At 54.4% G+C, this 26,887-nt stretch overlaps 3 protein-coding genes across 3 annotated transcripts; all 3 read right to left on the reverse strand.

Moving 5' to 3' along the window:
• Positions 1 to 6,238: 6,238 nt before the first annotated feature.
• LOC123656517 lies at positions 6,239 to 8,089 on the reverse strand. The gene has a single exon (XM_045592186.1). It carries the CDS (start codon positions 8,087 to 8,089, stop codon positions 6,239 to 6,241), a length of 1,851 nt encoding a protein of 616 aa, XP_045448142.1.
• A 10,278-nt stretch (positions 8,090 to 18,367) lies between these two features.
• Positions 18,368 to 19,583, reverse strand: LOC123656337. The gene has a single exon (XM_045592033.1). It carries the CDS (start codon positions 19,412 to 19,414, stop codon positions 18,662 to 18,664), a length of 753 nt encoding a protein of 250 aa, XP_045447989.1. The 5' UTR covers positions 19,415 to 19,583; the 3' UTR covers positions 18,368 to 18,661.
• A 57-nt stretch (positions 19,584 to 19,640) lies between these two features.
• LOC123656518 lies at positions 19,641 to 23,911 on the reverse strand. The gene is made up of 3 exons (XM_045592187.1): positions 22,029 to 23,911; positions 20,340 to 21,857; positions 19,641 to 19,722 (listed from the first exon to the last, which is right to left on the reverse strand). Exons 1-3 carry the CDS (start codon positions 23,909 to 23,911, stop codon positions 19,641 to 19,643), a joined length of 3,483 nt encoding a protein of 1,160 aa, XP_045448143.1.
• Positions 23,912 to 26,887: the final 2,976 nt, after the last annotated feature.

Below are 26,887 nucleotides of genomic sequence, written 5' to 3' on the forward strand. Positions count from 1 at the left end.
AAGCTCCGATGAGCCTACGCAAGTAGCGCGGGATACCGTGGTATCCCAGCGCCACCCTCACCGTCTCCCAGGGCAGAGAGTTGAACGCGTTGGTCACGTCCAGCGAGACCGCCCACAACACTCCACCCCGGGAGACCGCCGACTCGGCGAGGTCCCTGAGGTGGGCAATGGCCGCGACGGTCGACCGCCCCCGACGAAACCCATACTGTGCCTCGTGCAGTCCCGGGTTCATCGACTCGAGAATTCGAGTCGCCAGGACGCGCTCGAACACCTTACTGATCTCGTCGAGGAGCACGATCGGTCGATAGGCCGAAGGCTGTTCGGCCGACCGTCCGTCCTTCTTCAGCAGGACGAGCCTGCCCGTCTTCCACACCTGGGGAAACCGGCCCTGCTCCAGGCACCTGTCGAACAGGGCCCGAATTCTGCCACCCATGCTACCCGTCGCGAGGCTCAGCACCCTTCCCGGCACGCCGTCCGGGCCCGGGGCGGTGCGCTTCGATTTGAGCCTCGCGACGGCCGCACCGAGCTCCGCCTCGGTCACAGGGGGGATCCCGCTCTCCGCGAGACGCGGCTCCGCGACACCCATAGCCGGTGGGCTCCACTCGTTCCTATGAGGGAAGAGGGACTCGACTACGCGCTGCAAGATTTGCGGCCGCAAACTCGTGGTCAGAGGGGGTGCCCACGGACGGAGCTTCTTCCGCACCGCCCGGTACGGTCTGCCCCACGGGTCTCTGTCCAGAGTTCGCAGCCACTCGTCCCAGCACGATTCCTTAGCGCGTGCAATGCCCGCCTGCAGCGCTTTGCAGGCGGACCGGTAGGAGTCGTACAGGCCGTCCTCTGCGGCCTGGTCCCTTCTTCGCCTCCGCCTGTAGTTGGTGAATCGGCGGCGCGATCTCACGCAGGCTTCGCGCAAGTCGCGGAGCTCCGGACGCCACCAGTACAAGTGCCGCCTCGGCGGGAACGGCTTCGCCCTCGGCATCGCCGCGTCGCAGATCCGCGCAAGCGATTCGCGGATGCCCTCTGCTTCCTCGTCGACGGAAAGGGCCGGTTCCGAAGGTCGGCGGATCCATTCCTCCACTATCGCAGCCTCCACGGCGATCTCCGCATCCATCCGACTCAGCACCCAGCGCGGGCCGGTGCCGATCGGAACGCTCGAGTCGGACGCGTTCGAACGCGACGAGGAGACGTCGAACCGAATGTACCGGTGGTCGGAGAGGGTCTCGACGTCGGTCAAGACTCTCCAACCCCGGACGCGGTTGTGGAGGTTTCGGGACGCGAAAGTCACGTCCACAATGGACCCACCGCTCCTTCGCACGCAGGTGTTCCTCGTGCCCCGGTTCAGCAACGTGAGGCCCGTTGCCACCGCCCATTCCTCCATGATCGCGCCCCTCGCGTCAGTCGCCGGAGCCCCCCAGGTCACCGACCTGGCGTTGAAGTCGCCGGCGACCAGAACGGCACGGTGCGGCCGCCGAGCGATCGACGCCCCGATCTCCGCGAGCATTGCCTCGAAGTCGGCGAGACTCCGGCTCGGGGGAGCGTACACGCCGATGACGGCCACTCCGTCCATCGTACCGAGTGCGTATCCGCTTCCCCTCCGGACGTCCACGAAGCCCGCAGAGGCCGGAGCGATCACCGCGACCGACCCGTCCAGGTCGCCCAGCCAATCGCCGCGATCGGGGACCGCGTAGGGCTCCGCCACTATCGCGATCTTAATGCCCCACTGTGCCATGCTCTCGATCAGCAGATCTTGAGCTCTGGCACAGTGGTTCACATTGGCCTGCAAGAACTTAATGGACGCCATTAATTATCGGCGTCCATTAAATCCTCCACTGGCTTAGCAGCCGGCGCGTCAACGATGGCAGCCTTTACGGGCCTGTCTTTGCGCCTGCCACTCTTGTTGGTCTTTTTCTTTCCCTTGTTGTAGTCGGGGCACCTCCTGTCGCCAATTCTGTGGTTGGCGGGCCGGTCGGCCGCCGCACATATGGCGCACTTCGGCTCGGCTTTGCACTCGCGAAGTCTGTGGCCCGACTCGCCACAGCGGTAGCAGGCGCCGCTGCGGTCCACTTCGCGAGTGCACTTCGCGCCGACGTGCCCCGTCTCCTGGCACCGGAAGCACCTCAGCGGCCTCGGTTCGAGCAGCCGGACCCTCGCCGTGGTCCAGCCGACGCGCAATCGTCCTTTACGGGCGACTTTTCGCGCCGCGACCACCGGGCAGCTCACCCATAGCGAGCCGTTGGGGGCGAGGGAGCCAGCCTTCACGTCGTCCGGCTGACACCCACCCCCCGCGGCCAGTGCTCGGGTGACCTCCTCGGCGGTGACGGAGTCGTCGAGCCCCATGACCCGCAGTTCGACCCTCTTCGAAGGCCGCTGCACTCTGACGGCTTCCGTACAGAGTACTTCCCGCAATTTCGAGGCGAGAAGGTCGGCCTTCTCGCCTTTCTCCGCTCCAGGGACCTCGATGATCCGGGAACCCGTCGCGCCCGTTCGGATCTTGAGCGTTTGGATTCCCAGACCATCGAGGTCTATCTTGCTTCGGGCCTCCTTGATTACAGAGGCGTACGTGACGCCTCTGTCCTTCGCCTCCGGCTGCAGCGTTATCGAAACCGCCGCCGAAGACGGCGCCCGCAACTTCTTTTTCGGCTTCGCTTCTTTCGAAGCAGCCGCAGCCGCAGCCTCTGGGAACCTAACCTAACCTAACCTAACCTAACCTAACCTAACCTAACCTAACCTAACCTAACCTTTTTTTTTTTTTTTTTTTTTTTTTTTTTTTTTTTTTTTTTTTTTTTTTTTTTACGTTGGAAAATGCATTTACGCACTGACCCCGCCACCGAAAGCTCGGCAGCGGGAGTGTGGGGCTCCCGGCGGTAGGTGCAATGCCAGGCTACCCACTAAAAACCAACGGTGTCCACCTTCGTCGCCCGTGCCGGGGTCGCAGGAATCCGAATTCTTCTGCAAACCCCGGCGGCGTGCCTCGTCAGGCCCTTTCCTGTCCTCGTGGAGGAGGTGGCGCGCGGGGGACACCGCGCGCGCCTACCCGGCAGATTTTGGTCTGCCTAGCGTCTAGGGAGGGAGGCGATTATCGTGCGCCAGCCTCCGACGCCCGGTCCTTTTGCGGCGGAGGGGGAGGTCGGTGGTGTCCTCCCTCACCCGCTCCGCCGCCTCCTTCTGCGCCATCACCCGCTCACAGTACGCGAGGACGGCGTCCCAGCACCTCTCGCTGCCGGTCATGGCAGAAATCACGGCCGGCAGCGAAAGGTCCGGCCCAACTACGCTTCGGAGCTCTTCCCGCTCCTCCGCCCACGCCGGACACTCCTCCAACACGTGTTGCGCCGACTCGTCGTCACAATCCTGGCAGTGGTGGCAGCGAGGAGAGGGCTCCCTCCCGGCGACCCGACACAGGTACCCCCCGAAGCAGCCGTGCCCCGAGAGGACCTGCGTGGCGCGGAAGGTTAGGACGCCATGTCGTCTGTCCAACCACTGCCGAAGAACCTGCCGAACCGCATCGATCGTCCGGTGCCCCGCACTCGGACGCTCGAGCCTCACCACCCACTCCGCGATCGCGGCATCCCGCTCTCGCCTCAGGTGTTCTACCAGCCGTGGTGCCGGACTGAGGGTCCCGGACGCCAGACTCCGACGCCGCCGGTATGACGACGCCAGAGAGACCGCGTCCAGGTCCCAGGGCAGGACTCCAGCCAGCACGCACGCTGCCTCGCCCGAGATCGTACGGTACCCGCGTACGACCCTGATCGCCATCACCCTCTGCGCACGCCGCAGCAGGGCGATGTTTTCGCGGTCCAGGGCGTCGGCCCAGACGGGGGCACCGTACATCGCCATCGCTCTCACGACGCCGGTGTAAAGCCGGCGGCAGCTCACACCGGGACCGCCGATGTTCGGCAAAAGCCACGAGAGCGAGGCTCCCACCTTCAGCAAGCGCGGGACGAGCCGCGCGAAATGCGCCCGGAACTTCCACCGGCCGTCGAGCACGAGACCCAGGTACGTCATCGTGCCCGACAGGCCGATGCGAGTGCCTCCCACGATAAGATGGGCGTCGTGGGGAGGCGCCCTCCTCGGGCCGTGGAAGACTATTCCTTGTGCCTTGTCCAGCGCGACGACGAGGCCGAGGCGCCGGATTCGCGCCACGACCTGCGCGACGCCAGCGGTCGCCAGCACTGCCGCCTCCCGATACGTCGGTCGGCGGGCCAGCACCAGCGTATCGTCGGCGTAGCAGACGACGCTGACGCCGCGCAGAAGCGAGCCACGCAACACCCAGTCGTACCCGATGTTCCACAGGAGTGGGCCGAGCACCGACCCCTGCGGAACACCGCACACGACTTCCTTTCTCACAAGCCGACCATCACTTCCGGGGAAGACCACCCACCTGTCGGAGAGGTAGGCACCGACCACGCGACGCAAGTAGGTCGGCACCCCGTGGTAGCGGAGCGCCTCCCTAATGCAACCCCAGGGCAGCGTATTGAAGGCGTTGGCGATGTCGATAGACACCGCCACGACGACGTCGCCCTGGGCCACCGCTTCCTGCACCTGGGCACGGACGCACAGCACGGCATCCACGGTAGAACGGCCACTGCGGAAGCCGAACTGAACGTCCGAGAGGTCGGGTCCTCGACGCCCGAGGTGCGCCACCAGACGCGCGGCCACGATGCGCTCGAATAGCTTGGCGAGCTCGTCGAGGAGGACGATGGGGCGGTACGCCGACGGTGACTCCGCCGGCCGGCCTTCCTTCCTGAGGAGGACTAACCTGCCTGTCTTCCACCGCTGTGGAATTATGGCTTGAGCCAGACAGGCAGAGAATAGCCCTCGAACTCGCGGCGCCAGGTGATTCAGCGCCACCGCCCACGCCCTCCCCGGAATCCCATCCGGGCCCGGAGCGACGTTCTTCCGTCGCAGCCGCGCGACTGCTTCCCCGAATTCAGACTCTTCGACCTCCGGTGCCTCCTCTCCGACGTCTCGATCCTCTCCTCGCGGTGCCATCGACGGCGGCTCGTGCTCGGCCGGCGCCGTCGGGAACAGGGCCGCGACCACCTCACGGACCACTTCGGCGTCCAGGGTCTCCGTGAGTGGAGGAGCCCAGGGACGGACCTTGTTGCGTACCCGCTTGTAGGGCATCCCCCACGGGTCGCTGTTCAGTCCGTCCAGCATTTCCTCCCTGGCCGCGGCCTGCGACTCGCCGATGGCACGACGGAGGCTGGCTTTGGCTGCCGTGTAAAGGGCGTACAGCCGCTCGCCCTCCTCCTCGTGCCGTGTCCTGTCCTGCGAAGCGGGGGGCGTCCTGAAAATGCGCCTCCTGCAGCGCGTGTACTGGCGTCGGACGGCCACGCACTCCCTGCGCAGCTGCGCTATCGCCTCCGACCACCAGTACACCTGAGCCCGCCCGGGGCGACCCCTCGACCGCGGCATGGCCGCGTCGCACGCGTCGGTCATTCTGGCCACCAGCCAGTCTGCCACCCTGTCCGGTGAACCGTCGACGCGCGGCTGACACGACGCCACTATCGCCGCTTCGTCGAGTCGCTCCCGGTCGAGACGCTTCAGCTGCCACCGAGGACCCTCCTCCGCCGGGGCGCGGCTGGTGCTTGGCGGCACCGCCGGACGAGCGGAGATCTCGAAGCGGATGTAACGATGATCCGAGAGAGTCTCCACGTCGTCCAGCACTCGCCAGTCCCGAACGCGGCGCGCGAGGCCGGGGCTCGCAAACGACACGTCCACGATCGAGCCGCCCGACCTGCGCACGCACGTGTTGGCCGTCCCGCGATTGAGGACGGTCAGGCCGGTGGCAACGAGCCACTCCTCCAGAATCGCCCCCCGCACATCTGTGGCAGGACACCCCCACAGACGTGACTTCGCATTGAAGTCGCCCAGCACGAGCACTTCCGCCGGATAAAACCTACGCAGAATCGACTCGGTCCTGTCGAGAAACGCCTCGAACTCGGCGACCGACTTGTTCGGGGAAAAATACGCCCCGACGATGGCCACCTCCCCCAGCAGTGCCGCGACGCAACCCGAGCCCCTCACAATGTTCGTAAGGGGCGGGGCGCCCGCGGCGACCTGGGTCACGATGGCCACCACCCCGTCGCGATCGCCGATCCAACTATCCCTCGGCGGGACCGAGTACGGCTCGGCCACCACCGCCGCCCGCACGGACCACTGTACCAGGCTCTGGACGAGGAGGTCCTGGGCCCTGGCACAGTGGTTCAAGTTGGCTTGGAGCACCTTAAATGCCATATTACAATTGGGTGTCCATTGTCACCTCCCCAGCTCTGTTGGCAGGCGGCGCGCGGGTTTTATTTTTGGGCGCCGCCTTCTTCCTCCTTCCCGCTTTATTGCGAGGGCACGCAACTAGGCTGTGCCCAGCCGGTTTTTTCTCCGCCTGGCATATGGGACAGCAAGCTTCGGCAGTACACTGCCGGCGAATGTGCCCCTCCTTGCCGCAGCGGTAGCACTGTCCGCTGCGGTCCACTCCCTTGTCACACTTCGCTGCCACGTGCCCAACCTCGTGGCAGCGATAGCATTGTTGCGGTCTCGTCTTGAGTAGGGTCACACTCGCCGACACGAACCCGACGAGTAGGCGGCGCCCGTCGACCACTTTCTTCGCCGCCTCTACTGGCAGGCGAACCCACGCTGTCCCGATGCCGGCGAAGTTTTGCCGTACTTCGCCCACTTTTATCGATTCCTCGGCGCATCCTCCCGCCTTGGCGATCACGCCGGCCAGCTCCTGGGGAGTGACCGAGTCGTCTAACCCGGCCACCCGCAGGTCGGCGCACTTCTCCGGGCGGGTGACCGCCACGTCCTCACCGACGACCGCCTTGATGCGCCGGGCTAGCTCCTCGGCCTTCTCCTTATTGCCGGTGCCGGGCAGCTCGAACCTTCGCGCGCCGGTCTGAGAGACCCTATAGCGAGTCTCGACGCCCATGCTCGCTATAAGGCCGTCAGCCTTTATGGCACCGAGGACCTCCGCGTAGGTCCTCGTGCTGCCCGGCAGCAGCGTCAGCTGCACCGCCGCCGATCGCGGCAATCGCAGCTTCGGCGTCTTTGGCTTTTTAGCCGGCCCACCTTTGTTCTGGGGCTGGGGCTGGTTTTTGGGCGGCCCCGCCTTTCTTCCTTTCCTCGCCACCACATTCCACCCCTCCGTCAGAGCGGCCGGAGCAGGTGGTAGGGGGCGAGGTTCGTTGGGCGCAGCGACTTGGGTAGCCGCAACCGCCTTCTTCTTCTTTTTCTTCTTCTTGGCAGACTGACTTGCAGACTTTGGGGCCGGGTTCGCTGGCGGAGTCAGCGTTGTGACCCCTGTCTGCGGCGGCGACGTTGCGATCTTCTTCGAAGCCGCCGGTGGTCCTTTTCGCGCTTCAGGCGCTTCAGGCAGGAGTCTGCCAGACTCCTCCAACTTCGCCAGGCGGGAGTCGAGCATGGCGCCCACCCCTGCCATTATGCGGTCGATCAGTCCGTTTTCATTCGCGGGAGGGGCTGGAGTGGACGTCGAGCCCAGCTCACGCCTGATGTCGGCTACACTTTGTCGCAGCTCGGAGATCTCCGAGCGGAGCTGTACGTTCTCCGCTTCTAGGCGCTCGTTGGCCTCCCGCAGCTGCCTGACCTCGTCATTTGTCGTTCGGTGGTATAGGGCGCCGAGTACTTCGCCTATACCCTCGGCGGACTCATTCAGAGCTTTCTTGCTCGTCCCCTTCAAGTTCTTTGATATCTTAGTGACGGTAAGAATGGCCTCGACGTATTCCTGGGCCTTCCGATGCAGATCTATTATCGAGCATTCTCCCGAAATCGTCCCACCTTCCGAAATTATGTTGGATCGCGAAGCTCTCACTCTCTTTGAGATCTCAATGGCCTCGCTTTCGGCCTCAAGCTCGAGTTCCCTCTCGCACTGCTTGAGGTAGTCGGCCTTGGCCTTGGCGAGGCCAACATATTGCCCTGTCGTGGGCGGTCGACCACGACCCCTGCGCGCCGTGTGACACTTTCCTGCCGTGGACTTATCATCAGTGTCATCTGACGTGTCTTCTTCCCTATCGCGCTTCCGCTTCCAGAGCCGAGCGCGAGACGAGTCGGAGTCGCACGGTGACCACGACCTCATGCCGACGTCAGATAGCTCCCCTCCCGAACTAACTCCACCCTTCTCGGGCCTCTCCTCTACTCCGCCCTTCTCGGGCCTCTCGTCAATCTCCACACCATCATCATTTAAAATTGTTGATTTTTTGTATTCCATAACTGTTCCCACGAGTAAGGGGGAAAAGGTGGTCAGCCCGAGGTAACACCCCCTGTACCTGGGCAAGCCTCGCGTAACGCCACTCTGGCCTCGGCGGGGCTGCAGAGCAGGGGATCGCAGTAGAGACTGAACTACCCATCAGCCATGCATCCCCTCGCGCTGCGTCGCCGCTTGGGGTTCGGGGTAATTTTTTATAGAGGTTTTCTTCCTCGCGGTCCGGCCGGTTAAGGCAAGACCCTCGGTCCCGTTCGTGGCCGCGAGACATGACCACGACACCACAACGGGATTACGATAATAGGACGGTGAGCGAACAGGACTCCTGCCCACTCTGTCCGACGGCGGGGTAAGCGCACGCCGAACCCATCCACCCCCCCGTGGTGACACAGTGCGCGAGCGCTGTGCCACCCGATGCGCTCACGGGACAACTCTAATGTAGAGCGCCGGAATGCATCCCCACACGCGTCGGTCGTCAGCCGCGACGGGCAGCAGTGCCGCGATTGTGATACTGCTGCCCGTCCCGTTGCCCAGGGTGCACCACGAGGAGGTCACCGACAAGCACCCCAACCTAACCTAACCTAACCTAACCTTTTTTTTTTTTTTTTTTTTTTTTTTTTACGCTGGAAAATGCATTTACGCACCCCCGCCGCCCGAAGGCGACGGAAGTCTGAGACTCCCGGCAAGCCAGACTACTCAGTAAAAACCAGCGGCGCCACTCCCTCGCCATTGCCGAAGTCGCAGGAATCAAGAAAATTCTTCTGCAAACTCCGGCGGCGTTGCCCTTGCGGGCCCATCCCGTTCCTAGTGGGTGGCACGCGGTGGCACCGCGCGCACCAACCCGGGCAGAAGTTGGCCGAAAACTCGACCGCCCTCTGCCTGGCGCTCAGGCTGCCCCGCACCGCCCGGACAGTGCCAACGCGAGTCAACACAGGCCGGGACGGCGCAAGGGAAAGCGCCTGAGCACCACCCCCCCCGAGGCGGGCAAGCGAGCCCACCCACCCCGTCCCCAGCGCAGGGGAAGGTAAAACCAACCCCCACGTCTCCGCGCCCTCGCGGCGCCTGCACTCACAAGTCCGCTCTGGGCAGAGCAGTACCCGGAGTGCACCTACCCGCGCGCATGCGCGCCACGGGGCGAGCGAGCGAACTCGTCGCTATATCGAGTTCGCTCGCTCGACCCGTCCTCCTCTCCCCGCACCGCATCGCAGTGCCACCCCAGCGAGTGAGCCAAGCTCGAACCCGCAACTACCCCACGGGTCCACCGGACTGCACCGACAACCGAGCAAAAGCTCAAGGGAGCCAGCACAGCCGGCCCTCCCGCAACTGGTCCGCCGGATTGCACCAGCAACCGAGCAAGCTCAAGGGAGCCAGCACAACCCGGCCAGCATACCGCGCCCCAGCGCCACAGGACGAGCGAGCCAGACCGCCCGGACCCACCCGCCCTGTCCCTCCCGGCTAGGCGAAAAGCCCCACCTCCAACGCCAGGATCGCACCGAACAACCGAGCAAGCTCCAGGGAGCCCAGCGCGACCCGGCAACCACCCTACGGCTCCGCCGAACTGCACCGACAACCGAGCCGAAGCTCCAGGGAGTCAGCACAGCCCGACTCTCACGCAACACGTCCGCCGGGTTGCACCAGCAACCGAGCAAGCTCCAGGGAGCCAGCACAACCCGGCCAGCACCCCGCGCCTCAGCGCCTCAGGGCGGGCGAGCGAACCCGCCCACCCCGTCCACCTCCCAGAGCGCCCCGGCACTCCGATGCGCTTTCGCGCCCTACCCCCTGGTTTTGGTCCGCGGGGGTCCGAGGACCCCTACCGCCTGCGCATCGCGGCAACGCAGGCGGCACTCCCCTATCCGCCAAACGGGGGACGCGCCCAGGTAGAAGACCAGGAACTCCTCCCAGACCTAGGTCTGGGGCCTGGGAACCTTTTTTTTTTTTTTTTTTTTTTTTTTTTACGTGTGGAAAATCCTTCATGGACACCCTCCGGTTGGGGGGGCTCGGAGGGGAGTCAGACTCTTACTGAACAAAAACCACACGTGTGTTCCGCCTATGCGCTTGTGGCGAGATCGCGAGGACACAAAGCTCTTTCGCGATCCCGCCGGCGCCTGCCCAGACTAGGGCCCGTCGTCGTCGCCGCAAAAGCGACAGCGACCCGAGAGAGGATCCCTTGAACACATAAGATCGCCTCTCTCCGTCCTCCTCGGGATCGTGCGATGCGGTCGATAGATCCCCCGACCTATCGCCCGCTGATCCAAACTACGGGGGCGGCGGCTGCAGGTTGGCCAGGTAGGCCCTGCGCCGCCGACCGCGTCTACCGCGACGAGACGGAAGCGAGTTCGGATCCCGTTCCCGCTCCCGCTCCGCCGCCTCCTTCCGCAGCATCACGGCGCTGCAGAAGGAGGAGACGGCGCTCCAGTTCTCCTCGCTGCCGACCATGGCCGAGACCACGGCCGGCAGCGAGAGATCCGCTCCGATGGCCGCCGACAGGGCGGCGCGCTCTTCGCACCACGCCGGGCAGACCGCGCGCGTGTGCTCCGCCGTGTCCTCGGCGCCGGCGTCGCAATGGTGACATTCCGACGTCGGCTCCCGCCCCAGCGCTCGGCACAGATAGCGACCGAAGCAGCCGTGCCCGGTCAGCATCTGCGCCAAGTGGAACGACATCGCACCGTGTCGCCTATCGACCCAGCCGCGCAGAACGGGCCGAATCGCCGCCACCAGCCCCCGACTCGTAATTACGTTCGGGTCCTCGAGATTCTCCGACCACTTCCGGAAGAGGCCGTCGCGAGCTTCTCTCCTCCATCGCACGACCTCTTGCGGACGAGGCGGTTCCTCCCTCAGGCGCGCTTCCGTCACGCGCCAGAAGACCGACGCGAGAGCTTCGGCCTCCAGTTCCCACGGGGGGCTGCCGGCGAGGAGACACGATGCGGTGTAGGACACCGTGCGGTACGCCCTCGCAGCCCGCAGCGCGATAGCGCGGTGCGGCCTGCGAATTAGCGACACGTTCCGCGCGCAGAGAGCACCCGCCCAAATCGGAGCGCCATACAACGCCATCGAACGCACGACGCCCACGAAGAGGCGTCTGCATTTGTCGGCGGGCCCTTCTAGGTTGGGCAGTAGACTCCCGAGCGCTCCTGCGGCGGCCAGAAGCTTCGGGGTCAGCCGCCGGAAGTGTTCGTCGAACTTCCAGCGACCGTCGAGAACGATGCCCAGGTACTTCATCGTCGACCCGACGGCGATCGAAGTACCCCCGACGACTATCGACGTCCCGGGCGGAGGAGCGGCCCTCGGCCCGTGAAAGGCCAGGACCTCCGTCTTCTGCAAGGCGACCTCCAGCCCGAGAGCCCGAATTCTGGCCACCACTTGCGCGACGCCGGCCGTGGCGAGGCGGCCCGCCTCGCGGTGCCCGCCGGCGCGGACGGTGACGAGAGTGTCGTCTGCGTAGCAGATGACCGACACTCCCGGCAACGTGGCACCGCGGAGCACCCAGTCGTAGCCGATGTTCCACAGGAGCGGTCCGAGGACCGAACCCTGCGGAACGCCGCACGACATGGACCGCCTCGACAGACCGCCGCCGCCTATCGGGAACTCTACTGCCCTTCCCGCAAAGTAAGCTCCGATGAGCCTACGCAAGTAGCGCGAGATGCCGTGGTAACCCAGCGCCACCCTCACCGTCTCCCAGGGCAGAGAGTTGAACGCGTTGGTCACGTCCAGCGAGACCGCCCACAACACTCCACCCCGGGAGACCGCCGATTCAGCGAGGTCCCTGAGGTGGGCGATGGCCGCAACGGTCGACCGCCCCCGACGAAACCCATACTGCGCCTCGTGCAATCCCGGGTTCATCGACTCGAGAATTCGAGTCGCCAGGACGCGCTCGAACACCTTACTGATCTCGTCGAGGAGCACGATCGGTCGATAGGCCGAAGGCTGTTCGGCCGACCGTCCGTCCTTCTTCACCAGGACGAGCCTGCCCGTCTTCCACACCTGGGGAAACCGGCCCTGCTCCAGGCACCTGTCGAACAGGGCCCGAATTCTGCCACCCATGCTACCCGTCGCGAGGCTCAGCACCTTTCCCGGCACGCCGTCCGGGCCCGGTGCGGTGCGCTTCGATTTGAGCCTCGCGACGGCCGCACCGAGCTCCGCCTCGGTCACAGGGGGGATCCCGCTCTCCGCGAGACGCGGCTCCGCGACACCCATAGCCGGTGGGCTCCACTCGTTCCTATGAGGGAAGAGGGACTCGACTACGCGCTGCAAGATTTGCGGCTGTAAACTCGTGGTCAGAGGAGGTGCCCACGGACGGAGCTTCTTCCGCACCGCCCGGTACGGCCTGCCCCACGGGTCTCCGTCCAGAGTTCGCAGCCACTCGTCCCAGCACGATTCCTTAGCGCGTGCAATGCCCGCCTGCAGCGCTTTGCAGGCCGACCGGTAGGAGTCGTACAGGCCGTCCTCTGCGACCTGGTCCCTTCTTCGCCTCCGCCTGTAGTTGGTGAATCGGCGGCGCGATCTCACGCAGGCTTCGCGCAAGTCGCGGAGCTCCGGACGCCACCAGTACAAGTGCCGCCTCGGCGGGAACGGCTTCGCCCTCGGCATCGCCGCGTCGCAGATCCGCGCAAGCGATTCGCGGATGCCCTCTGCTTCCTCGTCGACGGAAAGGGCCGGTTCCGAAGGTCGGCGGATCCATTCCTCCACTATCGCAGCCTCCACGGCGATCTCCGCATCCATCCGACTCAGCACCCAGCGCGGGCCGGTGCCGATCGGAACGCTCGAGTCGGACGCGTTCGAACGCGACGAGGAGACGTCGAACCGAATGTACCGGTGGTCGGAGAGGGTCTCGACGTCGGTCAAGACTCTCCAACCCCGGACGCGGTTGTGGAGGTTTCGGGACGCGAAAGTCACGTCCACAATGGACCCACCGCTCCTTCGCACGCAGGTGTTCCTCGTGCCCCGGTTCAGCAACGTGAGACCCGTTGCCACCGCCCATTCCTCCATGATCGCGCCCCTCGCGTCAGTCGCCGGAGCCCCCCAGGTCACCGACCTGGCGTTGAAGTCGCCGGCGACCAGAACGGCACGGTGCGGCCGCCGAGCGATCGACGCCCCGATCTCCGCGAGCATTGCCTCGAAGTCGGCGAGACTCCGGCTCGGGGGAGCGTACACGCCGATGACGGCCACTCCGTCCATCGTACCGAGTGCGTATCCGCTCCCCCTCCGGACGTCCACGAAGCCCGCAGAGGCCGGAGCGATCACCGCGACCGACCCGTCCAGGTCGCCGAGCCAATCGCCGCGATCGGGGACCGCGTAGGGCTCCGCCACTATCGCAATCTTAATGCCCACTGTGCCATGCTCTCGATCAGCAGATCTTGAGCTCTGGCACAGTGGTTCAGATTGGCCTGCAAGAACTTAATGGACGCCATTAATTATCGGCGTCCATTAAATCCTCCACTGGCTTAGCAGCCGGCGCGTCGACGACGGTAGCCTTTACGGGCCTGTCTTTGCGCCTGCCACTCTTGTTGGTCTTTCCCTTTTTCTTGTTGTAGTCGGGGCACCTCCTGTCGCCAATTTTGTGGTTGGCGGGCCGGTCGGCCGCCGCACATATGGCGCACTTCGGCTCGGCTTTGCACTCGCGAAGTCTGTGGCCCGACTCGCCACAGCGGTAGCAGGCGCCGCTGCGGTCCACTTCGCGAGTGCACTTCGCGCCGACGTGCCCCGTCTCCTGGCACCGGAAGCACCTCAGCGGCCTCGGTTCGAGCAGCCGGACCCTCGCCGTGGTCCAGCCGACGCGCAATCGTCCTTCACGGGCGACTTTTCTCGCCGCGACCACCGGGCAGCTCACCCAGAGCGAGCCGTTGGGGGCGAGGGAGCCAGCCTTCACGTCGTCCGGCTGACACCCACCCTCCGCGGCCAGTGCTCGGGTGACCTCCTCGGCGGTGACGGAGTCGTCGAGCCCCATGACCCGCAGCTCGACCCTCTTCGAAGGCCGCTGCACTCTGACGGCTTCCGTGCCGAGGACTTCCCGCAATTTCGAGGCGAGAAGGTCGGCCTTCTCGCCTTTCTCCGCTCCAGGGACCTCGATGATCCGGGAACCCGTCGCGCCCGTTCGGATCTTGAGCGTTTGGATTCCCAGACCATCGAGGTCTATCTTGCTGCGGGCCTCCTTGATTACAGAGGCGTACGTGACGCCTCTGTCCTTCGCCTCCGGCTGCAGCGTTATCGAAACCGCCGCCGAAGACGGCGCACGCAACTTCTTTTTCGGCTTCGCTTCTTTCGAAGCAGCCGCAGCCGCAGCCTTGCCTGGCTTCCCGGCCTTCCGTCCGATGACGGTAGACCAGGTCTCCCGCACGGCAGGAGTCGCGGGCGCCGGTTTCGCGTCAGGTTTCGGCGCTGCCGCCGGAGTCTCGACCGCGTTCGCGGTCTTACCCTTCTTTTTCTTTCTCTCCCGTCCGTTTGGCTTCCCCCTCTTCGGAGCCGGATTCGCTGGCGGGGTCAACGTCGTGACCGCCGCCTGGTCGGCCGGCTCGGAAGCCGGGGCCTCTCTGTCCTTCCTCGCGTCCAGAGCGACACGCTGCGCTTTGGCCGGTAAGAGCCGGTCGCTCAACGCCTCGATCTTGGCGTCGATCGAGGCGTTGAGCATGTCGCTCAGTTTGGACGCGAGAGAGCGCTCGCGTTCATCCCAGTCAACGGGATGCTGAGGTTTATGCGCCGCAGTCTGCGACAGCATAAACCTCTCCATCTTTTCTTCCAGGGCATTGAACTTCGACCTCCACTCCTCCTTCTCCTTTCGAAGTTCGGCAACCAACGCCCTGAGGTGGACGCCCTCGTCAGTCGCGTTGCGATTGGCGAGTTCCTCCACCACCTCCTTCATACCTTTGCGCACTTGTTTAAGGGCCTTGATATAAGTGCCCTTGAGGTTTCTCGAGCTTCCGGTCACCTTTTGCAGAAGCTCAAGGTAACCTTCCGCTCGAAAAAGCGCGTCTCCTTGCCTTTGGGCGTCGTCGCTGAGCGACATGTCCGACTGACGCGAGCTTGTCCTGGATTGGACCGCCCGCGCCATATCGGCCACCTCGCTCTCCGCCTGGATTTTACGCTCCCGCTCCTTTTCGTCGTTAAGGCGACGTTTGGCTTCGGCCAGTCTGACGTATTGGCCGGTTGTAGCCGGTCGACCTCGGCCTCTGCCAGGCGTCGCCCTTTTCCTCTCATTTTCCTCCTCCGAGGAGCCCGGAGAGAGGATCCTCTTTCTAAAGGGCTTTCGGCGGCGGGAAGATCCCAACGACATGTTGTCGTCGGAATCTGATCCCGCCCCCCAAAACCTCCCGTCGACCGAGGAGAGAGAGCCGACGCTGTCCACACGCGTGAGGACAACTCGCGGCTGTCTCACCCCGCCAGTAACTCCGCCCTTCTCGGGCCCAGCGTCTTCACCGCCCTTCTCGGGCACTACGTCCACTCCGCCCTTCTCGGGCACTACCTCAACTCCGCCCTTCTCGGGCCTCTCGTCGGAACCGGAAAGCTCCGAAACACAAACACGTGATTTGCCCATCCCAGATTCGACAGGGCTGCGCGCCGAAGCGCGAAGGGATTCTCCATTGCCTGAGGCGCCGGTACCCTCCTGGGTTAATAATGTTTTAATGCACGTATCCATGTTTAGGGGATGACACAGTTAGACCGAACCTCCCATCGGCCACGCATCCCTTCGCGCTGTGTCGCCGCTTAGGATTCGGGGTAATTTTTATAGAGGTCTTCTTCCTCTAGATCCGGCCGGTTAAGGCAAGACCCCTCGGTCCCGCACGAAGCCGCGAGACATGACCACGACACCTCGCACGGGGTTACGAGCTTATGAGGCGTAGAGCGGACGGGAAACCCGCCCACTCTACCCGACGGCGGGGTCACCGCCGCCGAGGTCGCCCGTCCACTGGGAGCAGGGGGGAAAATCCCCACCCCGCTTCTCCGCGCCTTCGCAGCGCCACACTCACCAAATCACCAAGGGGGGCGAGCGATGATGATAAAATAAATAAATAAAAATAATAAATAAATAAATAAATAACGCTCACCCCGCCCTCTAGTGCCGGGGGGACCGCCAAGGTCCACATCCCACTCCGCGCCCTCTCTTCCGGCGCCGCATGAAAGGCTAGGCCATTCCACGCAAGCTCCGCGCTCCCTCGTGGCGCAATGTGCGATCACGGGACCACTCCAGTACAAGACCAGAGCGGGACCCGGACGCCTCGCCTGGTGTTGGTCCGCGGGGGTCCGTAGACCCCTACCGCCTGCAGTCATTCGACTGCGGCAGCACTCCCCTATCCGCCAAACGGGGGACGCGCCCAGGTAGAAGTCCAGGAACTCCTCCCCTTGGAGCCTAGGTCCCAGACCTAAGTCTGGGGCCTAGGCTCCAAAGGCCCGGGAACCTAACCTAACCTAACCTAACCTAACCTAACCTAACCTAACCTAACCGAACCTAACCGAAACCTAACCGAAACCTAACCGAAACCTAACCGAAACCTAACCGAAACCTAACCGAAACCTAACCGAAACCTAACCGAAACCTAACCGAAACCTAACCGAAACCTAACCGAAACCTAACCGAAACCTAACCGAAACCTAACCGAAACCTAACCGAAACCTAACCGAAACCTAACCGAAACCTAACCGAAACCTAACCGAAACCTAACCGAAACCTAACCGAAACCTAACCGAAACCTAACCGAAACCTAACCGAAACCTAACCGAAACCTAACCGAAACCTAACCGAAACCTAACCGAAACCTAACCGAAACCTAACCGAAACCTAACCGAAACCTAACCGAAACCTAACCGAAACCTAACCGAAACCTAACCGAAACCTAACCGAAACCTAACCGAAACCTAACCGAAACCTAACCGAAACCTAACCGAAACCTAACCGAAACCTAACCGAAACCTAACCGAAACCTAACCGAAACCTAACCGAAACCTAACCGAAACCTAACCGAAACCTAACCGAAACCTAACCGAAACCTAACCGAAACCTAACCGAAACCTAACCGAAACCTAACCGAAACCTAACCGAAACCTAACCGAAACCTAACCGAAACCTAACCGAAACCTAACCGAAACCTAACCGAAACCTAACCGAAACCTAACCGAAACCTAACCGAAACCTAACCGAAACCTAACCGAAACCTAACCGAAACCTAACCGAAACCTAACCGAAACCTAACCGAAACCTAACCGAAACCTAACCGAAACCTAACCGAAACCTAACCGAAACCTAACCGAAACCTAACCGAAACCTAACCGAAACCTAACCGAAACCTAACCGAAACCTAACCGAAACCTAACCGAAACCTAACCGAAACCTAACCGAAACCTAACCGAAACCTAACCGAAACCTAACCGAAACCTAACCGAAACCTAACCGAAACCTAACCGAAACCTAACCGAAACCTAACCGAAACCTAACCGAAACCTAACCGAAACCTAACCGAAACCTAACCGAAACCTAACCGAAACCTAACCGAAACCTAACCGAAACCTAACCGAAACCTAACCGAAACCTAACCGAAACCTAACCGAAACCTAACCGAAACCTAACCGAAACCTAACCGAAACCTAACCGAAACCTAACCGAAACCTAACCGAAACCTAACCGAAACCTAACCGAAACCTAACCGAAACCTAACCGAAACCTAACCGAAACCTAACCGAAACCTAACCGAAACCTAACCGAAACCTAACCGAAACCTAACCGAAACCTAACCGAAACCTAACCGAAACCTAACCGAAACCTAACCGAAACCTAACCGAAACCTAACCGAAACCTAACCGAAACCTAACCGAAACCACCAAACCACCAAACCACCAAACCACCAAACCACCAAACCACCAAACCACCAAACCACCAAACCACCAAACCACCAAACCACCAAACCACCAAACCACCAAACCACCAAACCACCAAACCACCAAACCACCAAACCACCAAACCACCAAACCATCCTTTATCATATGTTTTAAGATTGTCGTAACGTTAGCGTGATTTAAAGTACAACCACCGCCATCTAGTATGAAGACGACAAACCGATAGTATGTTTCATTGATTTCGTTAAATATCGATTATAGTACAAATTAGCGCATACATGTTGTATTTGATACATAATGGAGCCTTAATTTGATAATTAAAACTCAATATACTTTTAAATTTTAATTTTTGCTTTTAATGCGATGTGACAGCGTGAGAAGTTAAATTAGGAAGGGCCGGAAAAAGTTATAGATAATACAAGATTATGCAAAAGACAATGAAATTCCACAAAGGAACTACAGATAATAATTTTACAAGAAATAATGCAAACTACAGATAACAACTAATTAATTAATATTAGATATACTACAATTATTCTACAATTAGGTACTACTATAAAAAAATATATGAACTAAATTGCCTTGCGCGGCAACATCCTCCCGCCTCGTTGAAAGGAAGCTCTTTCAACCTTGAAGATCTTCAGCAGTTGGTAGAGGACAGAGGCGCACAAGTGGCCGCCGTACGCAGCCTCTAGTGGTGGACAAGTCCGCGACCCTGGATACGCCGTCTGGACCCGGGAACAAACGCGTCACTCGCCCAAGCCTCCAGCACAGCGGAGGGACGTGGTCTTCATGGATGAGAACCAAATCACCGACGTTCAGCTTGGCCTTGTTGGTTCTCCATTTGGTTCGCTGTTGTATTTCTGAAATGTATTCCCTCTGCCATCTTTGCCAAAAATGCTGATACATTTTTTCTATGCGTTCATATCGTTGCAGGGTGTTCTCGTTGTGGTTGTCACACGCCTGTGTCGGCGGCGCAGTCAAAGGTCTTCCGATTAGGAAGTGTCCTGGGGAGAGGGAGAGGAGATCGTCAGGGGATGATGACATGGGACATAAAGGGCGACTGTTAAGTATCGCCTCCACTTGCGTAAACAAAGTTAAAAGTTCTTCGAATGTGACATGACTGTTGCCCATGACACGTTTTAAATGGTATTTAGCGGACTTAATGCCACTTTCCCAGATCCCGCCGAAATGTGGCGCTCGACTTGGTGAGAATACAAATTTAATGCTTTCTTGAGTGGCAAAGTCAAACAGAGACTCCTGGTTGGTTTTTAAAAATTGCCCTAACTCTTTGGCAGCGGCGACAAAATTTCTACCATTATCGCAAAATATTTCCGCTGGCTTACCTCTTCGTGCAATAAACCTTCTAAGCGTCATTATAAATGCATTTTTGGACAAATCACTTACGGCCTCTAAGTGGACGCATTTGAAACGTAAGCAGACAAATAAGCAAAGGTAACATTTTATGAGTTTACTGCCACGACCTTTACGGTTTAATATTTGAAAAGGACCGGCGAAGTCCAGACCGACGGAGATAAAAGGGAAATCTGGGTTAATTCTCTGAGCTGGGAGATTACCCATCAGAGGGCATAAAGTTTTGCCGCTAACGCGTCGGCAGCGAGTGCAGTTGTCTACCGTGCGCCGAGCGAGCCGCCTTCCATTTATAGGCCACACTCGTTCCTTGACTAGGGACAACAACAATTGAGGTGGCGCGTGCATATTTTTGTTGTGCTCGTGAACAAATATAAGTTTAGTGAGTCGATGGGATGCATGGAGTAAAATGGGGTGTTTCTTTTCGTACGAGTAATTAGAGGCATCGATTCTGCCACCGACTCGGATCAACTTCTCGCTCATAAAAGGTGACAACGATAAAATTTTAGCTTTGGGACTTAACAATTTATTTTTACTAAGAGCTTCGTACTCTGTGGGAAAAGAATCGACCTGAGCTATTACACATAGTCCGTTGAATGACTGGCTCAGCTCATCTACGGTTAAGTTTCCCAGCCGTTTATTTTTAGCGTTTCTCGAATTATAAATGAATCTGTGAACATAAGCAAAGGAACGTTGAAGTCGATTAAATGAAGAATAATTTTCAAAATTAATAAATGGTTCCGCAACAGTAGCAGTATTTGATTTTATTTCAGGAATTACAATGTTTTTATTGCATTTTAACACGGGCCAATGATTTTCATGTTTAACTAAAAATTTAGGTCCGCACCACCACAGATCCAGGGATTGCAGGCTAGAAGCATCTACACCACGGGAGATCAAATCAGCCGGATTTTCAGCAGTGGGTACGTACCGCCAAGTTGATGGGTAAGTTATTTCTAATATTTCTGTAACACGATTTGCCACAAATGATTTTAACTGTTTTATATTATTTTTCAGCCAAGCCAGAACTATGCTCGAGTCAGACCAGTAAAGCACGCGATCAGGTTTGTAACGCAGCGAGTCCAGTACAGCTTTGCTGAGCCTCGCAGCCAGCAGTGCGGCACAGAGCTCGAGACGTACTATCGTCGTGGGCTTCACAGGTGAGATTTTAGACTTACTGCATAAAAGTTTTACAGTGACGTCACCGTTTGCAGCAACAGACCTCATATAAACGCAACTGCCGTAGGCGACTTGTGAGGCGTCGCTGAAAACATGCATTTCAATTGATTTAGGCGAGTCACATATAACTGGCCTGGTTATATTTAAACCTCGAATAAAAGGTAAGTTGTCAGCAAAACTATTCCACTCTTCTTTAATGATATCTGGGACTGGTTCGTCCCAGTCAAGTTTTTCTTTCCACAATTTTTGTAAAAGAATTTTAGCCTTTACTATGCAAGGGCTAATCAAACCTAAGGGATCAAAAATTTTAAATGAATTTGACATTATGTATCTTTTAGTAATTTTTTCAACAGAAGGAGGAGTTTTTGTTGGAAAATTGAACGTGTCATGCGTAGGACTCCACCCCAGTCCGAGAGTGCTCGAGGACTCACTTATTGTTAAATTTTCATGGATGTTTATGCTTGAGTCCAGGAACAAAGTAGGTAAGTTACTCTTATATTTTCGTAAATTAAAACATCCTAATCTCAAAGCCTCCGCGACTGACCTTTGTATGTACCGCAGTTCGTTTTCGTCATTAGATCCTGTAATAAGGTCGTCTACATAAAAATCCTTTTGTATTATAGTTTTTATGAGCGGATCGTGCTGCTCCTCCCCGAGCTGCGACAGACATCGAGTGCTTAAATAACTCGCGCTTGCGGTGCCGTAAGTAAGAGTATTTAGTCGTAGCGTTCTAAGGGGCTCGGACTCATCTCCTCTCCAAATAACAAGTTGCAAGTCCCGGTCTTCAGTATTCACTTGAACCTGGCGGTACATCTTCTCGATGTCGCCAGACAAGATAAACCGGTACTGCCTTGCCCTCACGAGAATGGAAAAGAGAGAATCCTGAACATTTGGCCCAGTCATTAAAATGTCGTTTAAGGACACTCCGGTGGAGGAGGCAGCGGAACCGTCGAATACAACGCGGAGTGCAGTGGATTCGCTATTTTTAAACACGGCGTGGTGACATAAAAAATAACCTGGGGTAGGTTTTAAAATTGCTGACTCACTGAGATGCCCTAACTCGGCATATTCACGAATAAATTCCGAATATTTAGACTTTAACGCCGGATTACGCTTGAATTTGCGTTCTAAGTTTAAGAAACGTTTTTTCGCTAAATTATACGAATCCCCGAGACAACCAGGAGATTCGGTTAAAGGCAATTTGACTTCAAACCTGCCGTTACTCAAGCGTACAGTGTGAGTCATGAAATGTTTCTCGCATTCTTGCTCCCTTGGGGTAAGAAATGGTTTATTGGGAACCTGTTCAACCTCCCAGAATTTAACTAACAAATTCTCAATATTGTTTTCTTTATTACTATTTTTAGATATTGCATTAAAATTACAATGAATTCTCCTTTTGTTATTTATTACATTAATTGGACCTGATATTAACCAGCCTAACCGTGAATTTCGCAAATGAGGATTTTTAGGCCCCAAGGAGTGGTGTTCACTACCCAAGAGGTCCCAGAAAATGTCTGCTCCAATTAAAACTTCAATTGAAGCCGGGTGATTAAATTCAGGATCTGCCAATGGTAAATTTTTTGGAATATTAAGATCTTTAATATCTATCACGCATTTAGGTATATTACTTGTAAGCTCCTTTAGAACAAAGCATGATAACTTAACTTTAAATGAATCATTTAATGAATTTATTTGAGCGATACAGCTTTCAGTTATGTTATTGTTGTGATTATTACCGATACCTATGACCTTTAGACAGTCACTGGGGTATGATTTTAATGACAATCTTTCTTTTAAAGATTTCGTGATAAAGGAGGACTCGCTACCGCAATCTAATAGGGCACGGACCTTTTCCTTTTTATTAGTGCTAGGGTTCACTACTTCGATAACCGCTGTGGAGAGAAGTACTTGATTGGACCCTAAATTGGAAACATTAGCCGCAGACGAGACTGAGCTTACAACAACTGAATTATTGACAACACTCTGTTTAGATTCATGCAACAAACTATTGTGTTTTTGCTTACACTCTCGGCACGGACCGAAGCGGCACTCGCTTACTGGGTGGCCTTGCCTGAGACAATTGGCACACAATTTGTATTTGGTCACGTCTGCTAACCTCTCTTGGATGCCCTTTTTAATAAAGATAGGACATTCAAAAACCTTATGATTTTCGCTGCATATAATACACACAGAAGTGAATGACTTGACTTGATTTGAATTTAAAGAGCCTTTTGTTTTTTGATTAATACCTACAAATGATTTTGTATGATTATTTCGTTTATGATTATTGTTACTATTATTACTAGAGGTAGGTGCAGAGGGCGCTGGCCGTGAGATCACTGGTAAGTATTTAACATTATTATCATATTTATTACGATTGAGTGCCTCTAAGACATCAGCACGATCAATTAAAAATTTATGAAATTGATCCAAAGTCGGGACATCATCGAGAGTGTTACGGTACTCCTCCCACTTCATCAGAGTCCGGCTGTCAAGCTTAGAGGACAACATAAAAATTATCAAGATATCCCATCTATCAGTCGGCTGGCCTAAGCTAGCCAAGGCACGTAAGTTCTTAGTCACATGATCAACCAAAAAGCGTAAAGACCTTTCAGACTCTCGGGTGTGAGCTTGTATATTAAACAAAGCACTTAAGTGATGATTAATTAATAATCTTTTGTTATTATAACGATCTCCGAGAAGCTGCCAGGCCTTCGCATAGTTAATCGAAGACACTTCCAGGTTGGATATAATCCGGGCTGCATCCCCTTCCAGATAGGATATAAGATAATGAAATTTGTGTATAGGTTTTATACGATCATTGTTGTGAATTAGATTTTCAAAGGTATCACGAAATTCAAGCCAGCGGAAATATGCACCATCAAATTTAGATATTTGAATTTGAGGTAATTTAAACCCTAGATCCCGATGGTCGTGAGAACACTGAGCCTCAACAGCAATTGAGTTTCGTCGCTCGGTCTCGAGATTATTTTGCCTATCAAGTATGGACTTAGCCATAGCTATGTTTGAAATCATATTATTTTCAGAGGTCTCACGCTCATCAAGCTCCGCAGACAAATTTTCAGAATTAAGAATCTCAATCTCACTTTGTATTTCATCAAACTTCAACGATAAACTCTCAAATTTATTCAACTTTAAACTTAACTCGGCAAGGGATATATTTGAAATTTCCTCTTGCGCATTAATTGTAATTAAATAATTTTTAAATTTAGTAATCTGTCCCCTAATTGAACTTCTCATTGTAATTAAATTGGTTAATTTATCTTGATGAGTGAGACTTGAATGCTTATCGGACTTAGACATGTTTGAGCAAAATAAGTTTTAAAAAATAGTCGAGAAAATATAATTTAAAAAAGTAGGTATTCTCACGCTCCTCAATAGGTCACTGGGAAAGTGGCAGGACAGCTGATCGAGATCATTAACTCGTAAACAACTTGTCTATCCTGGAATAATTCAAATATTTTATGTAGATATTTAATAACAATCTAAATATTTTAATATGATGCAATAAATTATTGTTAATCAAGAACAAAAGGCTAATTTTATCTAACTATGCATTAAATATCTTGTATTATTACTTATTATTGTTTAACAAGAAATTTATATTATTAATTAACAAAGAAATGTAACTTTATAACTTTAATTTTATTTAAAAGAAAATGTATTATAATTTATAACTATTTAATTACTGTTTTAAACATGGGCCACCATTTATTTAAACAATTAGAAATAAGACTGTAAATTTAAGAGAAAAATAAGTTATATGCTTGGTACTTGTTGGTTAAAGTACTTTATTGAAGCATCTTTTAATGTATTTAACGCTGATTTTGTAAATTAATTTTAATAATTTACGCAAGTGGAGTGATATTAACACTAAATATGTAATTTTAAACCTTCCAAAAGAAAATTGTTTGCAATTTTGACTAAAGGATAGGTAGGTGAATTGATTAGGAAGAACAAAGGATGGACACTTATCTTTGCAGACTGCGCCGCACGAGTTGGTACTTTAGATATACCATGCCTCTAGCTTCATCGAAGTCCAGATCAGTTTTACTCCAGCCTTAATATTTGTTCTATTGTTCCATTTGTTCAATCTTCTTGCCTTTGTTGCATGCGCACCACGTGGCGGTGCCGGTACGATTTGCGTTATTTTTGTTAAATTTATTCAATTATTGACGGATTCCCCTCATGGGCCACCAATTTATGTATTTGATACATAATGGAGCCTTAATTTGATAATTAAAACTCAATATACTTTTAAATTTTAATTTTTGCTTTTAATGCGATGTGACAGCGTGAGAAGTTAAATTAGGAAGGGCCGGAAAAAGTTATAGATAATACAAGATTATGCAAAAGACAATGAAATTCCACAAAGGAACTACAGATAATAATTTTACAAGAAATAATGCAAACTACAGATAACAACTAATTAATTAATATTAGATATACTACAATTATTCTACAATTAGGTACTACTATAAAAAAATATATGAACTAAATTGCCTTGCGCGGCAACACATGTGTTAGGTGTTGTGTATTGGTGTGCACAAAATATATATATATATATATATATACGTTTTTTTTTTTTTGACTAGTTTTCAGCTTTATAATATTAGTATGTATTTAAATGTCGCGCTGTCGCAACGGTTATAGCCATGGATTGTACCTGTTGCGCCTGGCGGTTGCGGGCCCGATCCCGGCACGATCCCGGCACATGACAAACATTTGTTTTGGCCATACAGGTGTTTGCCGTAGTCTGGGTGTTTGTCTGGGTGTTTGTGCAGTCCTTGTTCGTCTCCCCACCGTGCTTTGGAGAGCACGTTAAGCGGTCGGTCCCATAATATGTTATCATGTACATCTAATATCAATCGTTACTCATAGTAGGGAATATATCCGCCAACCTGCATTGGAGCAGCGTGGTGCATTAAGCTTCGATCCTTCTCCTACATGGGGAGAGAGGCCTATGCACAGTAGTGGGATATAGCCGGCTGAAGCGTATGTATTTAAAATAAACTATATTTTATAACTAATATATACTATACTATACTATATAAAATATATTTATATATAATATATATATATATATATATATATAATATATACTATATTTTATAATAATATATATATATACATATTTGCAGACTGTTTGTCTTACACGACACGTACCGTGAGGATTTACCGTTATAATAATTAATGTTTCGTTGTATTGCTTGTTGCTTGTATTTTATTGATTGTTGTTTGAAGAGTTGGAGAAAATGAAAGATGGAAGAGAATAGATTGCTGTATTACAAATTACATTATTATGCAAACACTTCGCACGACGAGAAGAAATATGGGAAAGAGGAGTTAAATGTCAAATCACTGTCTTATATAGCTAACGTTCTGTCACACCACTGATTGTCTATTGCACTCACAGTTTATAAACACTTCACACCGATGACCGATAAATTAAGTGCGGACCACACGATGTGAACCAAGAGTTGCAACGCAAGATGTGAGACGTTCCTTAACAATTAATATTAATATTATTTCACTAGAGTATGTTTTTTATTTTTGTTAGACTATTATAACGTCCAAGTAAGCACATTAAGCATGTTTAACTTTATTCAAACAAAGATTACAAATGAAAAGGATTAAATGATTACCATATATTTATTTATTTACATAATTATATATTTCATTATTTTTAAATGTAAGATGTTTACGGATAGTATGGTCGGTAGATGGCAATGATAATGTATAAATCTTTAAGCCTAACGCTCTAGAATTTTTTTTTACTATACTCGTTAATAGGTCGATCGTGAATACATTCACACAAAAAAAAAAAAAAAACACATGACACTGTTTTTCACACATTACGAGTGAATATGCGAAGTAGTGGAAAAAAAAATGAATCAGAAACGTACCTTATGTATATAACTGATATTTTATTTCAATAGCGCGATTTAAAGTATAAGTAACATCATCTAGTGTAAGGGTCATGAACGTTTTTTATTGTTATTTTTGTTAGACGTTCTTCATGCGGTTCACAAATAGTGCTGTCCGCAACATGTAAAAAAAAAAAAAAAATAAAATAATAGAAATAATAACAAATAAATAGGTCTTTATTCCAGTTCGAATCATTGTTTCTTCTGTCATATATATTATACTTACTTCCTTTTGTGTCTCTAAAATTAAAATCTTATCATTATTATCATATCTTATCATTATTATTTTTATTATTTTTTATTTTTGATTTTTAATATTTATTTATATTTTTTTTACTGTCAGTAAAATAAA

The sequence above is a fragment of the Melitaea cinxia genome, chromosome 9 (genome assembly GCF_905220565.1).
Source record: "Melitaea cinxia chromosome 9, ilMelCinx1.1, whole genome shotgun sequence".
Classification (NCBI taxonomy): domain Eukaryota; kingdom Metazoa; phylum Arthropoda; class Insecta; order Lepidoptera; family Nymphalidae; genus Melitaea; species Melitaea cinxia.

Bases quoted from the DNA above. Each gene is read 5' to 3' on its own strand.
- LOC123656517 (XM_045592186.1), bottom strand. From the start codon at position 8,089: ATGAGGTCGTGGTCACCGTGCGACTCCGACTCGTCTCGCGCTCGGCTC.
- LOC123656337 (XM_045592033.1), bottom strand. From the start codon at position 19,414: ATGACGCTTAGAAGGTTTATTGCACGAAGAGGTAAGCCAGCGGAAATA.
- LOC123656518 (XM_045592187.1), bottom strand. From the start codon at position 23,911: ATGTCTAAGTCCGATAAGCATTCAAGTCTCACTCATCAAGATAAATTA. The intron at 21,858-22,028 runs GTTAGGCTGGTT...TCTTACCCCAAG, and splicing joins CCTCATTTGCGAAATTCACG to GGAGCAAGAATGCGAGAAAC. The intron at 19,723-20,339 runs GTACGTACCCAC...TGTTGTCCCTAG, and splicing joins ACTTACCCATCAACTTGGCG to TCAAGGAACGAGTGTGGCCT.